General features: G+C 34.0%; 2 protein-coding genes across 10 annotated transcripts; one reads left to right on the top strand and one right to left on the bottom strand.

Annotated features, from left to right (window-relative positions):
• The first annotated feature begins 341 nt into the window (after positions 1–341).
• LOC105261644 (gustatory receptor 8a-like) lies at positions 342–13,567 on the top strand. 8 transcript variants are annotated; one of them, XR_009343357.1, is made up of 6 exons: positions 342–1,225; positions 11,925–12,007; positions 12,670–12,738; positions 13,144–13,200; positions 13,260–13,349; positions 13,413–13,567. XR_009343357.1 is itself a non-coding variant. In XM_020035756.2 (6 exons), the coding sequence occupies exons 1-6, from the start codon at positions 5,738–5,740 to the stop codon at positions 13,472–13,474; spliced, it is 585 nt and encodes a 194-aa protein (XP_019891315.1). In that variant the 5' UTR covers positions 5,447–5,737; the 3' UTR covers positions 13,475–13,567. The 8 variants fall into 8 exon arrangements, 7 of the variants coding, with proteins under 7 accessions (XP_058984084.1, XP_058984083.1, XP_058984082.1 ...); XM_020035756.2 differs by lacking the exons at positions 342–1,225; positions 13,144–13,200 and adding exons at positions 5,447–5,740; positions 5,820–6,090 and having other exon boundaries at positions 13,406–13,567; XM_059128099.1 differs by lacking the exon at positions 13,144–13,200 and having other exon boundaries at positions 345–1,225.
• Positions 13,559–18,018, bottom strand: LOC101897280 (zinc finger protein 271). 2 transcript variants are annotated; one of them, XM_005180663.4, is made up of 2 exons: positions 17,688–18,018; positions 13,559–15,526 (listed from the first exon to the last, which is right to left on the bottom strand). In XM_005180663.4, the coding sequence occupies exons 1-2, from the start codon at positions 17,928–17,930 to the stop codon at positions 13,748–13,750; spliced, it is 2,022 nt and encodes a 673-aa protein (XP_005180720.1). In that variant the 5' UTR covers positions 17,931–18,018; the 3' UTR covers positions 13,559–13,747. The 2 variants fall into 2 exon arrangements, with proteins under 2 accessions (XP_005180720.1, XP_011291335.1); XM_011293033.3 differs by having other exon boundaries at positions 17,741–17,883.
• Between the last annotated feature and the right edge of the window lie 251 nt (positions 18,019–18,269).

Genomic DNA, 18,269 nt, shown 5'->3' with positions numbered 1-18,269 from the left:
ATGGAAAAAGTACGTGTAAACACAGCATTTATATAATCCTAGACATTTATTTTAAGTATTGACACAAGTTAGAAGCCCAAGATAGCGAAACAACCCAATCGTTGACAATATTTATATGTAACAGAAAACATTAACTTTAATAACCAATTTTTAGTTTACATTGGCTGTGGCGCGTGTTGTTTTCGCTGTGTAATCGTTACATGCCATCTTTTCCCATAGAAAATAAATATACTGCAATTAATTATAGGTCCTTTGGGGGAGGATTTGCAACAATAGTGGCCAAAGCTATTTTCGATGTCTGTCTCAATTTTTTACTTAGTGTTCTCCGAGAAGTGTTTAACGATTATTTAATTTAAAATTGAAATTAGAAAACCAATTATGGAAACCAACAAAACGTTATTCCAAAAGCTTGATTTACAAACTCCCCTACGAATACCTCTGCGAATGTTTTACGTCATGGGTCTATCAATATTTGACGGACGTCAGCACTGTTGCACTACATTTGAAAAAGTTAAAAGAGCAAAGTTCTGTATTTTAAATATATTTATAATATTTTTTGTGATAATTGCAATTTCAATATATAACTACGATCCGCCGTATGGTGATAATTTTGGAAAATTTAATGATAAACTCAAATTGGGTGTTGTCATCGCTGCACATCTAGTGATACTATGTGAATCTGTGATAGCCGGTGGATATACGAATGGTTTTTTTCAAATTTATTCGAAAATCCATCTAAAATCGTCCACAGACCATCATTGGAAGTCTGAAATGAAGCTATATTGGAAATTATTTTCATATTTAGGAGGTTCAATTGCCTTTATTCTATCGGTGGAGATAACCTATTTAATGCAGGTTCTCGATAAGGATGATTGGTTGGTTTATTTTACTTCTTATACGCCATGTGTGTTTATATGTCGCTGCCGTCTATTACAATTTATATTGTCTTTGGAGCTTATTAGGGTGGAACTGGAACAACTGAATCGTGAACTTCTACAATCAGCCAAGGGCACCGGCAAGGTACAAATGAAATTTTATGAGAAATTTATTTGCAACGTTTTACCACAGTGGATGAAGCGATACGAAGACATTTTTGAAATGAGTCATTCGCTCTCGAAATCAATGCCCATCTCTCCGTTGGTAGTGTTCATAGCAGCCTATATCAAAATTCTGTCAGACTGCTATTGGGCGTATTGGGTGAATTATGCAAAATTTAAAATAAATGGTAAGATATGTTTAAATATTTCAAAGAATTTAATTGTAAATGTTGTGTTTGCGGCCCTAGTGGATTTAATAATCTCTGTCGTTTGAGAAAAGGATACAGCCCATATTTTTTTGGAATTTGTTATAAAAGTTTTCATAGTGTCTTTTATGATTAGTAATCGAAATGATCCAACGTTTTCGTCATTTTCTAACGAAACTTTAAAATTCGACGTTTAGAGGGGTTTCACCTCTTGTGAAATATGATTTTAGACACATTTTTCAACGAAACTCTTTGGTATTTGATGTTCGCAATAGATACCAACCACTTCTCGTTTTCCCATTGTCCTTATAAATTTGGTATTGGGAGAAGTGATTGGACTGGAATCCTCAAACTTAATATTGAGGTCTCTTTTGGTACCTTGAATTCAGATATAGAGGTGGTTTCGAAATGTGTACTATAATTGTACGAAAAGTACTAAATTTGGTTTTGGGTGATTAGGTATTGGGCGAAATTTTAAATTGTCTTTGTGGTCGTTGTTTCGAAACGTGTGGTGCGTTTGTTTCTGCTAAGGTTAGCGTGGTACATACGCCACTGGCAAAGAGAAGATCTGAAAAGGCAAAGTGTTGTTGCCTTAAAAGTGTAAAGGCGATAAAAAAACACGTAAAAAAGCAGTAAGTACGGCAGGGCCGAACTTAGAATACCCTCCACCATTTGGAACAAATTTGAAAATTTTCAAAAAAAAAAAAAAAAAATAAATAAATAAATAAATAAAACGTGCGCTATAAATTCCCTTAAAATCTTAAAAATACCGAATATAAATCTATACAAGGACGTGGACCTGCACAAGCAACCATTGCCATTACAACATTCAAATACGAAACTTGAAAAAAATCCGGTGAATGATGTAGCTACTAAAATCATCCATATCTATAAAACAGGAAAATGTTTGTATGTTTGTTTGTAATTGATAGACTGATATATTTTTGAAATTCCACTTGGAACTGTAGATATAGCATCAGAATCGGAGGTACCTCCCAAAAATTTAGATTTTATATGCACATATCTATTGATCGATTGCAGATACAGTCTCCAAATTTGGAATACGTAACGGAATTTGGAACAAAAATAAATTTGCCAAATTATATTGAAATCGGTTCAGATTTGGATATAGCTGCCAAATATATTTTCGACCGATTTCTTTTATTTGATACGCCAAACACGATATGTCTGTTCGATTCCAATGAAATTTGGAATGTGTGACGGGATTTGATCTGAAAATAAATTTGTAAAATTATATTGAAATCGGTTCAGATTTGGATGTATCCCCCATATACATTTTCGGCCGATTTTACATATTTGATGCACCAAACGCGATATGTATGCCCGATTCCAATGAAATTCGACTTGAGTGATTAAATTTGGTCCAAAATTAAATTTGCAAAATTATATTGAAATCGGTAAAGATTTGGATATAGTTCCCATATATATTTTCGGCCGATCTCACATATTTGATGCAACAAACACGATGTTTATGTTCGATTCCAATGAAATTTGGAATGCGTAATGGGATTTGATCCGAAAATAAATTTTTCAAATTATATTGAAATCGGTTCCGATTTGGATATAGCTCCCATATATATTTTCGGCCGATCTCAACTATTTGATGCACCAACACCATACATATGTCCGATTCCAATGAAATTCGGACAGAGAGACGAAATTTGATACAAACAAAAATTGCCAAATTATATTGAAATCGGTTGAGGTTTCATGATTTCATGTATGTTATGCACCAAACACGATATGTATGTCCGATTCCAATGAAATTCAGTATGTGTGGCGGAATTTGGTTACAATAATAAATTTGACAAATTAATTTGAAATCTGTTAAGATTTAGATATAGCTTGATGCACTAAACACTAAATCCATATTTCAATGAAATATGGATGGTTTGACGGAATTTGGTGTAAAAGTAATTTTTTTCAAATTGTATTGAAATCGGTGCAGTAGGGATATTATTTTATTAAGAAGCATTGACCCACAAAGCCTTTGCAATGGTATAAGGCTAACAGTAAAAAAGGACACAACAATCTTATTGAGGAACGGATTATTACGGGGATGTATGTTGCTTCCTCGAATTCTCTAATTGCAACAGAAATGCCACTCAACTTCAAAAGATTGCAGTTTCCAGCGCGCTTGACATATTTGCTATAATATTAAACAATCCCAAGGACAACCCCTTCGTGTATGCGGACTAAATTTGGCATGTTCCTTTCTTTTTTTATCATGGTCAGCTGTTCCTAGCATATTCACGCGTTGGTAGACCGAGGTATTTGTTTTTGTACGCATAAATATACTACAATAATTAGGTTTTTTATATATTTTTGAATTTGTTTTTTTTTTTAACCAACAAATATTCGTATATAAAATTTACAATGCATAAAAAATCAAAAGGGGTAGCGAAGCGCACCGGGTTTAGCTAGTACCGAATATAGGGCGGTACTGATATATGGGGCCTATACGAAGAACCTGCATAGAAAATTTTCTGTCATAGACTGTAGTTGCCATTACGAACTCTAAATACGAAATTTGAAACAACTCCGGTAAAAAATGTCGCTAAAATCGTCAAAATAACGGATATTGGGATGTACCGTTATATTGAGGCCTGCGTACGCAATTTTATATCATAGGCTATAGTACCCATTACGAATTCTATGTACGAAATTTGAACCAACTCCGGTGAAAAATGTTCCTAAAATCTCAAAATATTGTATATCGGGGGTACCGTTGTATGTGGGCTATACTATATCGTGGAGTTATATAGACAATGCTCTCCCAGGGGGTAAAGTACTCAAAAGGAACTCCTAATGTTTATTTTCAGACTATTTCATTGAAAAATGTGGCTAAAATCATGAAAATACCGAATATAAGGGGGGGATTACCGTTGTATGGAGGCTATACGATATCGTGGTATATAGGTCCACGATATCCAATTCTCTTCCAGAGAGTAAAATACATAGAAGTAACTTCTTGTATAGGTTTTCAGATAATTCCATTGGGAAATGTGGCTAAAATCATCAAAATACAGAATATGGGGGCTATACGATATTGTGTATTGGGGCTATACGATATCGTGGACCTGTATAAACAATTCTCTTTCAGAGGATAAAGTACTCAGAAAAAACTCCTTCTGTGGATTTTCAGACAATTGCATTGAAGACCGTGGCTAAATTCATTAAAATACCGAATATCAGGGGATTATATGGGGCTATACGATATCGTGGACCGATGTAGCCCATCTTCGAACTTTACCTCCCTGTACACAAAAGACTGATCTGTGCAAAATTTTGGATTTCTATCTTTATTCGTTTTGAATCTAGGACGGAGGGAAAGGGCTAAATCGTCTTAGAATTTTACGCTGATCAAGAATATATATACTTTGTTATGTCTAAAAGGTTTATTTTGATGAGTTACAAACGGAATGACGAACTTAATATACCCTCCATACTATGTATGGTGGATGGTATAAAAAAATGAGCAACAAGTAGAAGTTTTGTGTTGGTAAAGCCATCTCCGCGTTGCTATTGATAACTCATGACATGAAATAACGCGTGGCACGTTTGTTCAGCTATGACCTTAAGGCTGACCTTAAAACTGTATATTTTAAAAGCTATGACAAAATTATTGCTCTATCCTTAATTTCATATCAAGCGTTATTTGTTGTTAATCGATGATGGAGGCAGAATGAACGCATTATTTCATGTCACGATTCCGCGATAGGACATCAGACGAGGTTGTTGTTTAGATACGCCGTGCAGCAAGAAATGACGCATTCCACATTGCCCTTTGTTGCACATTGTTTAATAAAGTTTGATGTATTTCTATTTTATATTTTTATAATATTTCACTCGTGACACTTCGACCTCATTTTTAATTTAGGACATGATTAATGCGTTCTTTTTAATGCATTACTCACTCATGAGTTCCATAGTTTAGTTTTCTCATAGGCATTTCGAAGTACACACAATAACTCGCTGATATTTAATTATGAACTTTAAAAATGACCTTCGAATAAACCAAAATCCATTATGGATTCTTTTGCGAATCTTCCATTATATGGGACTGTCAACTTGTGTTTCACATCAAATACCGCCCAACTGACAAAAATTGAAACTTGTCAAACTGTATCTGGTGCACTTGCTAATTATTAGTGTTATAATGATAACGATTTTCCGATATAAATTCGAACCACAGTATCATAATAACTTTGGCAAATTTTTCGATATTCTAAAGTTTGTGGTTATCTTTCTGGTCCATTTGATGACAGTTTTTGAGGCCATAGTAACTGGGGAAAACGTTTACAATTTTTTTCGTCTATACAATAAACTCTATACGAAGTGGTCTAAGCAATCTGTCCTTTGGAAAACAGGATTAAGAACGTATTGGAAATTATTTTTCTATTTCGGTTTTTCTGTCGTGTTGACCGTTTCCATTGAGGTGAATTATATAATACAGATTCGCAAAAAAACCGAATGGTTGGTATTTTTCTGTTCATATACGCCAAGTATTTTTATTTGTCGTTGTCGTATTCTTCAACTTGTCATGTACATGGAGCTTATTCGGGTGGAATTGTCGCAACTGAATCTGAAGATATTACAATCTGCCAAAGGCACAAAAAAAGTTCAAATGGTATTCTTCGAGGAGTTCATCCGTAGTGATTTGACACAGTGGGCGAAACAATACGATGATATCCACGAACTGACTCATTTAGTGGCAAAATCAATGCCACTTTCTATTTTAGCAATATTTGTTGCAACCTACATCAAGATACTATCCGATTGTTATTGGTCATATTGGATGATATATGCTAAATTCGAAATACATGGTAAGATAAAGCTATCTAAAATTTTTGAATATATTTTGATTCTACTTTTCCGTATTTACAAAATTATCATTTCTACTTTCAAACGGCAACTATTGATGAGAGTAAAAATATAAATATATCAAATAACAGATGTTTTCTTGATGAGATGTTGTTATATACAGATGTGGGATGTGATGCAGACATATTTGCATATTTCCAGTTACGCACAACTGTATACCCTCCACCATACAAACGATGGTATGCTGGGCCCGACATGCGTAGATCTGATTTGTTTCGTTTCGACTTGCGTCGTTGACTTTTGAGTTGCGTCGCCTTTGTGAAATTGTTAAATCCCATTATCGTCGTTCTCGATTCCCTTCTTTCTCTCAATTTGGAAATACGTTTAAAATGCATCAGCTACAACAACTAACATTTTACAATAACAACATTGTTGTTATAGAAACTAAAAAGTTATGTTGACAATTAGTTTTGACTTGAATAACATAAACGTACAAATAACAAAACAACCAGACAACCATTTGTAGAAAATACTAAATGTTAAAGCAATTGTCGAGAGTTCAAATGCATTAAAAATGTCTATATAGTATGGGCGGTCTTATATTCTACATCTCTTTGGCAACGTCCATGTCAGAATATTTGGTGTCGATCTAGAAATATCCGTCCGGCATACAATATGGAACATTGCAATATTGTTGTTAAATTCTGATGGAGTTTGTTATCACAAGGGTTAACATTTTTCCTAAATAAAAATACCCGAAATAGTACAAACTTTCCACGATTTAATAATTAATCAAGCCTAGTCCAGGTACGACAATGAATAACATTGACCCACTCATTAGTGTTCGTTCCCCACAAAAGGTCAAGATTGAATAATAACTCTCGAAAAATGTGAAATCAATGACCGATGTTAATCAAACTCCGAATAGTATGCGATATATATAATTCTATTCTCCCTTGTAATTCCACCACAAAGGGTGTACATAAATGGCCAATGCTAAAATTAATCGACAACATTAAAAATGTAAATCTGCATAGACAATTTTCTACCGTTTATCGTGAGATACTGTGAGATGAGGTCACGATAACTTTCGAAGGTAATATTCGATTTCGTCCAAACTTGGTACATATTAATATTTTTGTCAAACTTAGATCGAGTTCGGAATTTCAAAAATATATATTTTCTGCACAGAAAGAGAAACGATAATCCGATTTTGCTTCAACTTTGCAAATACTAATATTTGCATTAGTGCTAGGTCAGGTGCGAAAATGGACAATATCGGTCCACTCCATCAAGTACCTCCCACACAAAGGGTCAAAATTTTGAATAATTACAACTCTTATAAAATGTGATGTAAGAGTCCGATTGTCTACCCAATATTTTTATAAACCAAAGATCCGGTGTTAAAATATAGTATATCGGTCCACTCCTTCAAATACCTCCCCCACAAAATATCGGAATTTCGAATATGCATTAAGCTCATAAGACGCGAAATTAACATCCGATTCCACTTAGACTTGGCACGTCTGAGTATTTCTATCAACACCGGATCTGTTATAAAGAAGGTAGAGATCGTCCCATTCCTTCTGATATCTCCCCCACATGAGGTTCAATATTTTGAAAAACGCCAAGGGCGAAAGCGAAATAAGTATCCAACTCTCTTCAGATTTCATACAAACAAACATTTTTGTTAACACAAGATCTGTTGTGAAGTTGATATATATCTGCGAACCCCTTCTGGTACCTCACCCACAAAAGCTCACAATTTTCAAATTTTTACAATTTGCTTTGACTAAATATTTCTATGAACAAGAAGCCTGATATGAATATGAAATTTATCAGAATTTATGATTGCGCATAAAATTGGATTTTTCTTGTAATTTTGCCCAATATTTTTTATTTCTATTAGATGAAGTATAAAAATGGAATACTTCGGTAGATTATATCTGGTACCTCAGGCACATTTTAATATTTTTTAAAAATTATCGCCTATTTCATATAAAGTGAAGGAAAAGGTCGATATAATCCATACCAGGCACGTCACAATATGGAAAAATGGGACTCGAGTTGCGTCGCCTTTTTTCGACCCATTAATGACGCAAGTCGGGACGTTAGTGTATATGAGATTTGTTATTCCGTTTGTAACACCTCCAAACATTCGCCAGAGACCCTAAATAAGTCCACATTGTTATATTTCCTCATATAGCCGTGCATTCGGATAATTGCTATCTAGAAATTTTAACCACAACCTCTAAAGGATTTGTTTAGAATTCGATTTTTGTATTACGAATTAGGTACCACATGGCCCCGTTTTCGTGATACTTTTATTAAAAAATATTGTTTTGTTGTCTCATGAAATCACGAATATTTTCCTTTTTTATACACTCCATTATAGTAAGGAGTATATATAAAGTTTGTCATTTCATTTGTAAAACCTCAAAACATCCATTTTAGACCCTACAAAGTATATATATATAAACTTATCAAATATTCGACTGAATGGTGGATGCAAGTAAATTTACGCTAACCTATTAAAGTAAAGCACCTTTAATTTCATTTTACTTTGTCTACAAAATTTTCATAATACTTTCTTTATGACTAAATGATGATTACCGCATTCCTGCACACGCCTTTACCTAAAAGTTGAAGTCAATTCACATGTATTTTTACTTTCCTCTATTCAGTCATTGTTAACAACACAACGAATGAACATAACAAAGGGGTCACATATTGTTGACTTTAAAAATACATTTTGAAACCTGGCCGAATTTTGGATTTAGCCCTCATATAATTGTATAGACCCAACAAAAACTTCCATTAAGGACTTCCCTTAACAAGGTCACTCTAGCTTCCGGACGAAATGTTTCAATAATTTTGCCCAGATGTGTTTTGCAGGCTTGCAGGCCTTCTGGTATTGAAAATGCGCTGTACTACAGCGGCAGATTAAAGTTTTTTTAGTCGCAATTTCAAAGGAGTGTTCTGTAAATTGGCAGTTCGTTTTCCCAGTAAATATAGGTCCAACTGTAAATAAGTAACTGTACCTTCAAATATTAGGTACTTTGATGATTTTAGCTACATTTTTCAACATCTCAAAACTTGGTATTTCAAGTTCGTAATAGGGGCCGCCCAGCAGAGAATTGGCTGTAGAGGTCCACATTTTCGTATAACCACATATAACTGTAACACCTGATATTCGGAATTTTTTAGAATTATAGCGATATTTTTCAACGGATTTTTTTTAACATTTTGCTAGTTTGTTTCTAATGATGGAGGGTATTAAATGTTCGGTCCGGCTTTATTTTAAGAATTAATGTCTCATTTTACCCAAAAGCCCTTTTTTGCTCCGCCCGTATTGAATCTTTTGATCTAAGTCTAACACCCTACACACTGCTCCGCGGTTATGAACATTAAGGGCTGTTTCAAGTTTTACGTCTTTTATCATAATGTTCTTCTTAGTTTCCCGTCTCCAGGTCTCCGATTTGTAAAATTCGGTCTTGTAGTCGAACACCCACTCCCTATGCTTAAGTTAATCATTACTTTGAAATGGGTCAAGCAGAAGATAGTTCGTTCTCATTACATTTTAATGGGTTTTTCAGTTCATACAACTTCCAAGTTTGATCCAGGTTTTGGTATAGCCTCAAAGCAAAGGCTCTGCCCGAATTCCTTTTTTAGTCAATAAAAACAGTATTTTAAGGCACTGTTCGATTATAAATACTTTTAAGGCTATCGCTTAATATTAATCGTATGCAATTGATACCTAAAATCAGATACAATGATCGAAAAAAATCCTGGTTCGTACTGCCTCATATCTGGGATTTTATGGTTTTAAAGGTGTTTTACAACGTACTGAATGATTAAATGAAAAACAATGATTAAAGAAAAACTATCAGAAATACTAATTTTTAATTTCATAATTATTGCGAGAGTAAAATTTCTCTCTCATACATACGCGCTGGCTAACAAAGAATATTTGCCCTGTGCATGTCTGGATTAATTGATGGCTTCTTGTGAAGTTAGTGCAATACAAATACATATGATTTCCTTCTACTGCTTTTAGTTTCGTATAATACCTTAAAAGTGCACACATTAAAACGCTGTTATTTAATAATGAAATATAAAATATTGTGTAATCCTTTGAGAATTCTGCTACATGTCTTCTATTATATGGGACTTTCAACTTATATTTCGTATAAAGTTTCGCCTAAATGGCAAAGACTTAGGCCTGTCAAATTACTAGTGATTCATTTGTTGATTATAGCATTTTTAATAATTATGATTTTGCAATATAAATATGATCCACCGTACCACGATAACTTTGGAAAGTTTTACGATATATTGAAGTTTGTGGTCTTATTTGCTGTTCATCTATTGACATTGTTGGAGACCATAATAACTGGGCAACATGTTTGCGAATTTTTTCACTTATACTATAAACTAAATAAATCGTGGTTTAAATCTTCCCGTCCATTAGAGACCATACGGCGAACCTATTGGAAATTATTTTGTTATTTGGGATTTTCTCTTGTGTTGACGGTTGCAATTGAGATCAATTATTTAGTGCAGATTCGCAAAAAACGCGATTGGTTGGTGTTTTTCTCTTCATATACGCCGAGCATTTTCGTTTGTCGTTGTCGTATTCCGCAACTTGTCATGTACCTGGAGCTTATCAGAATGAAATTGTTGCAATTAAATCAAAAGATACAACAATATGCTAATGGCACCAAAAAAGTCCAGCTTAAGTTTTTCGAGAATTTCATTTATAACGATTTGACACAGTGGGCAAAAGTGTACGAAGACATATATGAAACGTCTGTTTTGGTGTCAAGATCTATGCCCGTTTCTATACTCGCAATATTTGTTGCAACCTACGTCAAGATTTTATCCGATTGTTATTGGTCATATTGGGTGATTTATGCTAAATTCGAATTACATGGTAAGAACAAAAATATTTGATTAAGAGGAAAAGTTTTGCAATCACTGATTAAATGTTAAGGCAGTTGTTAAATATAACAAGTAAAAACGCTGTAAGTTCGGCCGGGCCGATCTTTGAATACCCTCCATCATTGGGAACGAATTTGGTAATTTTCAAAAAAATAAAATCCGTTGAATTTTCTGTTAAAATCTTAAAAATACCGGTACTGGTATATAAATGATACTGGTGGCTAAAATCGTCAAAATACCGAGTATGGAGGGGGAGTTATGTCGGGGCTACACCAAAACGTGGACCTGCACAGATAATTTTCTGTCTCAGTCTGTAGTATTCATTACGAACGTAAAACACCAAATTTGAAACAATTCCGGTGAATAGTGTCGCTAAAGTCATAAAAATACTGAATATCGAGAGGTACTATTATATGAGGGCCATACGAAGACGTGGACCTGCGCAGACAATTTTCTGTCTTAGGCTGTACTATCCATTACGAACTTTAAATACCAAATTTCACCAAAATACCTTAAAAAAGGGAGGTACCATTATATGGGAGCTATACAAAAACGTGGAACTACATGACCCATTTTCAATACTAAAAGTCCTGCAGACATAAACACGTTTGAGTACAATTTTATCAACCTACTTCATTTCGTTCGGAAGCTAGAGTGATTTCCACAGACGGACGGACATCGCTAAATTGACATAGAATTTTATTCGAGGTGTTACAAAAGGAATGACAAACTTAATATACCCTCCCTACTATGGTGGAGGTTATAAAAAAACATCTTTATTTAATTTGTTCCATTATTTGTAAAGACATGAAATTGTTATAAGAAAATTTAGAATGTTTTTCAAGTTACTCAAAATAATTAAAAACAAATTAACTTTTCTAATTTTTATTTTTAGAAATATTCGAATGCTCGCTGCTTTTACCTTCAGTATTGAATATACTTCTAGTGCTTGTCGTTTCAAAAAACTGCATGCGAACGGTAAGATGCTGCATATGTGTATATGATTTTAAAAATCCTAAATCATCATTATTGTCATTTTATTAATTGATAAAGATTTTGTATATTTGGGAACTATAGCTGCAAATTAAGGCTGCAAATACATAAAAAGCTTAAAGTCATGGCTAGGCAGGGCATGGGCATGGCAGGGTTTTTGTGCGGCTCTGTAATTCCTTTGTGAAATGTCACAAAATAGGCCGTGCCATGACTTCAAGCTTCTTATGTACTTAGCCCTTAACATTTTCGAACATCTTTAACCGTTGTTTTTATTATACAATGAATTTGTTCCGAAATTCATTTTAATATGGAAATTTGAATTGAAGCTTCAATGAAGACTATGGGCTGCGCAGAAGCTGTAAAAAATTGTTAAATATGTTTATTTTAATAAATGTCATCATAACGTGCATTGTGTACGAAAAATAATTACATTTTTTCAACATTGGCAGTGCATCTTTTGGCTTTTTGATTGATTGGATGATATTTCCCCGAAATCTGTATAATCTGTGGTTTGTAATTACAGTCCTGAATAGTATACAGCTATCTTTATAAAAAACTATATATAAATTTGATAATGCATCGATTTGTTCCTTACTTAAAACGCTTAATACTTTTACTTGTAATAATACTATCCTATTTAATTGCAGGCAAAATTGATACCACAATCCCTACACAGTATCCGTCACAGTGTTGGAAATTTATGTTTGTCGCGTAAGGTAATGCATATTAATTACACCACATAAAATATCGAATGACACGTTATTTAGGTTATAATAGATAACAAATTTATAAAAGCGCTTATTTTGAGATTGGTCTGTAGGGCGTTTAATCTCATTATACATAAATATGAACCGATATAGTCCATCTGCGGACTTCTCCATGATATGGTGGAAGGTATATAAAATGTGAAACTTGTCAAAATATTGCGGACTATTGGGTTGAAAAATGTTACAAGAACCATAGACATACTGAACATCGGGAGTTATTTTCATATGGCGATTATACCATTGGATTCTTGTTCTATGAAAATATAAAATGAAAAGTATCTCCTTTATATATAAATATATTTTTCATTTGACATTTCTATCTTTTGTAAAAGTTTTCATTTCAAATTTCCACAGATCTAATTATTATACAAAGTTTTGGACTATCGATGTACATTGAAAATCATAAATGAAGTTGCGGATGGTTTGCAATAAACTTCATTCAAAAATTCTTTTAACTATTAACTTTACAGATACAGCATTTTTCCTTGCAAATATGTCATCAGCAAATTATTTTCAAAGCTTTCGGATGTTTTACAATTGACTGTTACATAGCTAGTGGGGTAAGTAGAAATATAAAAAAAAATAGAAACAGCACAATAATTTTTACTTTCTCAAGATTTTAGGTTCTATTGCAACCTATATGATGTTCTATATCCAATTTATGCCGAAATTCAATTATTTGTAATTGTTTTTTTACAAAATATTCTTTAAAAGATCTATGTGTGTTCAAAATTAATAAATGGCTTCTGAAATAAATAAAATCCATGTATTTACAGCATTTAATACAATACTTCAAAAATCAATATGAGCCTTTATTAGTACATTCCAAATTAATACAGAAATCATAAAACTAAATACTTGATTCTGAACCTGAAGTTTGACATTAGCGAAGTAAGGTAGCTTCTTTCTTCTCTGTATGCGAAAGTATTTTGCTAAGTTTGGGAGAACTCAGCTTTAATTAAATGCCATTGCGATCTTCTGGTCGTGTTTCACTATAAAATCCGAGATTCATCGTTGGCACCATTTGACTATAGAAAGACATGTCGGCGGCTGAAGGACGTACAGGGGCTGGTAGAGATACTGCTGGTGGTATTGGCGGCACGGGAACAGTAGCAGCAGTACTTGACATTGGTTGTTGAGCAGCGACATGGTGCATTTGAGACATTTCCATCGATTGTGCATGTACAACGCCAGCTGCATTGAGTATTGCTTGTTGGGCTGATTTGGTAGCATTTTGTTGCAGCTCATGCATTTTCAAATGCATATCCAATTCATCCTTTCTATGAAATGTTATACGACATATATCGCATGGATATTGAGGCCCATGTTGTTCTAACTCGTGGCGAGCCAGCTTTTCACGACGGCTAAAACCAAGTCCGCATTGTTTGCAAGTAAACAAAGTATCTAAATGTAAAGCTTGATGTCGATGAAGATCTCTTTCTCGGGTAAATGATTTCCCACAAATATCGCATGGATGTACACGGGGATGGGATGATTTCGTTGTTTGCGGCTTCGGTGGTGGTGGTTGTGGAGTAGAAATCACTGATGGTATTGTTACCGGTAGTTGCGGAAAAACAGGTCTTTGGGCAAAATTTACATTTTGCATCATCACACGTTGCTGTTCATCGACTGAATTTAATTGATTTAACTCTTGACTCAAGTAAGGATTTGATGGAGGTGCCAATTCAAAATTATCTTGAGCTTGCATATTTGGAAAAGATGCTGCGGACTTACTTTGGTTATGTAAAGCTTCCAACTCTTTTCGTTGATGAGATTGCTCATGTATTTGAAGTTTATCCTTGCGAGCGTAAGTAGCTGGACATTTTGTACATTTAAAAGTCTTGATTTCCGAATGTGTACGAGCATGTTTCAAAAGTTCTGTACCTGTAGTAAAGGAACGAGGACATTGCTGACAGACGTACGGTTTAATACTGCTGTGTATACGCATATGTTTATGGAGATTGGTATTGCGGGAAAAGCTTTTCGAGCAAAGAGGGCAAGCAAATGGCCTCACGCCTGTATGTACAATAGTATGCTTCTTAAGATCAGATCTTCTACAGAATCCTTTGCGGCACAGGGCACATATGTACGGTTTTTCGGGATCATGTAATTCTTTGATATGAAGTATCAAAGCTTGACGATTGCTGTAAGCTTTGGGACAGAAATTGCAAATGTAAGGCATGGCTCTATCATGTAACGTTTCATGCTCCAATGCCTCTGAGTGTGCTGTAAAGGCCATATCACAATACTGACATAGATATGTGTTGGTAATGGTAAACTCTAAACCCTTATGTTCTGTTAGTACGGATGATCCATCTTTCGGTTGATTCGATTCATTAACGATTGATGTTTTAGGAACACCAGCATTTTTATTTAATGTAGCTGGCTGAGGCTTCGCATTAAATGTGTCTATTTCTTTTGCTGGCATATTCATTTCTTCGGTATCCGAGTCAGACTCCATAGAAAAATCATCATCTGACGATTCACATTCTTCATCAGGGTTAACCTCTTGTATTTCACAATCATCATCGGGAATAAATAAACCAGGATTTCCATTCAATCCGGGTCTTTTGTCTTCAAAATCTTCTAGAAATGCATTTGACTTCATAAGCTCGAGCCTCTTCTGTAAAACTTCTTCAGTCTTGTGTACAATTTTACGAAAATTGTTAAAGGCATTTACCATCTCCCAACAGCGGTGGCAAATAACATGTGGCAAAATGTTGCAGGAGCGATCATACTGAAATGAAAGATAATACTCATTAAGGAATATCGTTATTTTTTTTTTTAATTTACACTACCAATGCCCCGATTATGGCAGAATTGGTTGATTGAAAATATTTATGAAACTAACGAAAGTGTAATTAAAACCACTGAAACATAAGTAAGCTATTCGGAAAGAACAATGTCATGATTTGCTTTTGTTCCGGCCGTTATGCTACGGTGGAACTAATACAATCATTATATGCCAGATAGAACTACCCCAACCACGAGTGCCAGCGAGGGCCAACGCAATGTAGAGAGGATGGTCGAGAGGATGTATCAGCGAGCCTTTAATCCAGAAGTTTATCAAGAAAATCTTAGTGTTAATACAATGTAACCAATCTATTGCAGCTTAAGGCTGCCCTGATTTTCATGGTTATAATTCTTTTTGGCGAGTTTTGATTAAAAAGTCAATCTCTGCTCAGTATGCAGTACAGACCCGCATACTGCACATTATATTTTTTACCGTCCAGCCAAATCTAACCAACGCACTTCATAAGGTTTATGCCTCCAGAAGAAGTGTGCTATAATAAAACCAAAAAAGATGATCCTGCATCTGTTATAACATTTCAAAATTCACCATTGGTAGAAAAACCCAGAAAGGAAAGGTCAAAAGTCGGACTGGATGGACAATTTGGTACACTACACTACTATGGATTAGCTTATCTATCAATAACAAGTTAAAGTTTATATTGGGATTTTGTGTGGAGTAAGTAATACCAACAATGATCGTTACTGAATTTCGGCTTTAGAGATCTAATAATTTGAAATGGGATGGAACTTATATATAACATATGTGCTACATCTCAATCTGAATAATGTTGAAGGAGGTTCATTTTTGCTGAGAGAGATTATATATATATATATATATATATATATATATATATATATATATATATATATATATATATACATATATATATATATATATATATATATATATATATATATATATATATATATATATATATATATATATATATATATATATATATATATATATATATATATATATATATATATATATATATATATATATATATATATATATATATATATATATATATATATATGAAATCGTGATAAACCAGTTTTACTCAAATTTGGAACACGTCTAGGCTGCACAATAAACGGATATTTTGTGCCAAATAGACTCGAAAAGATACATGCGAGCTATATTCAAATGGGGTTGGTCCTTTACAAATGAGCTTTTCAAAATTTCTTCCCAATGCGAAAATAAATGCGACCTGTACTTTTATAACAAACATTTTATGGGCAGATGGACGGACATGCATATATCAACTCAGACTGTGCTTCTATAGAGATGCATGCTACACAAAAGACAAAATGTTCTGTACCAAGCCATAGTCATTTTTACAAGAGATGACTATTTTCTTCCGTATTTTAAACTGGTACTTATTTGGTGATTGACAACACTTAACTTATTTCTTATTTTGAAGATAGGAAGATTGGAAGTTTTATCCCTCCACTGAACGAAAATGGCTGTATGTAAACGAGCAAAATTGACACAGCTTCATGTGTATTCAAGCAAAATACCGCATTTGGGGAACAGGAGCATACATTGAAAAGCTAATGCATAAAAAACAAGTCACTGTTTGGTGCAGATTTTGATCCAGAGGCAAAATTGGGAAATTTTTAAACAAGGAGTGGACGATAGGTTACGTGGCCGAAGTAATTTTTTGTTTATAAAATCTGAAGAGGAGGATGTTGTTAAAATTTATTCTCAACAGGAGGATAACACGTGCCACACAGACGAAGCTACACTCTATTTTCAAAAATTATTTGTCAGATCGTTTATAGCTCTTGTTGGTATTTTTGGAGTAAAACTGTTTTGCAGACTCGAAAGATTATTCACTCCGGTACGGAAATCCGTACATGTTCTTTGACTTAATAAGATAAATACTGTTAACTACGCGCGCACATTTCATTCCTGTGGTTTTCTTTACATTTAATACACGTAGTCTGTATTGTCGTATTCTTCCATCATTTCCCCCAGCTGCTTATAAACTACCACAAAGAGAATGAGTCCCCTTTTTGATGACGCAATTATATACATATATATATATATATATATATATATAGTAAAAATTGAGGATACATTATCTAATGGGATATACCTTTATCCGAAATAAATCGTAGAGAACATCTTCCAATCCTTTTGTTTTGTTACCTTGCTCATCTATTTGCACTTCCTCAAAAATGTTAATAACTTTTTCAGTTTTATCATTTTCAAGTAAACAAAGGCGACATAATTGTTTTTTCTCTTCGCAGTTTGACAGTAATGGCTCTGCGACAGCTTCACTCTCCATGTCGTTAGGCGGAGGTGGTTTTGCTGATTCCAAACAATCCAGATCCACCATTGCTACTTAATTATTTTACAATTTCCAGAAAAAATTCACAACTTTTGTGCGACGTGTTGGCGACAAGACAAGCTATTTATTTATTATCGAAAAACGATTTTTAACAAACTATCGATAATTTTATCTCGATTTCGACATGCTGTTAATCAGATATCGACGATTTGCAGTGTTGCCAAGTCACCCCCAAATTGTTGATATTAAATAATGTCATGTCTCTACTCGTAATCAAACAAGGTTGTTCGCTGTCAGGAGTACGAACATTTCCACACGGCACTATTCGTTATTCGTGAATTGAAAATGTACGCACAAATTGTGTTCAAAAAAAATATTGCTTGTAAA

The sequence above is a fragment of the Musca domestica genome, unplaced genomic scaffold (assembly GCF_030504385.1).
Source record: "Musca domestica strain aabys unplaced genomic scaffold, Musca_domestica.polishedcontigs.V.1.1 5, whole genome shotgun sequence".
Classification (NCBI taxonomy): domain Eukaryota; kingdom Metazoa; phylum Arthropoda; class Insecta; order Diptera; family Muscidae; genus Musca; species Musca domestica.
Note: the sequence above shows the minus strand (reverse complement) of the source record. Positions and strands in the feature narration are given on the sequence as shown.

Bases quoted from the DNA above. Each gene is read 5' to 3' on its own strand.
- LOC101897280 (XM_005180663.4), bottom strand. From the start codon at position 17,930: ATGGTGGATCTGGATTGTTTGGAATCAGCAAAACCACCTCCGCCTAAC. The intron at 15,527-17,687 runs GTATATCCCATT...CTTTCATTTCAG, and splicing joins ACGATTTATTTCGGATAAAG to TATGATCGCTCCTGCAACAT.
- LOC105261644 (XM_059128098.1), top strand. From the start codon at position 379: ATGGAAACCAACAAAACGTTATTCCAAAAGCTTGATTTACAAACTCCC. The intron at 1,226-11,924 runs GTAAGATATGTT...TTTTATTTTTAG, and splicing joins TGCAAAATTTAAAATAAATG to AAATATTCGAATGCTCGCTG. The intron at 13,350-13,405 runs GTAAGTAGAAAT...TACTTTCTCAAG, and splicing joins ACTGTTACATAGCTAGTGGG to ATTTTAGGTTCTATTGCAAC.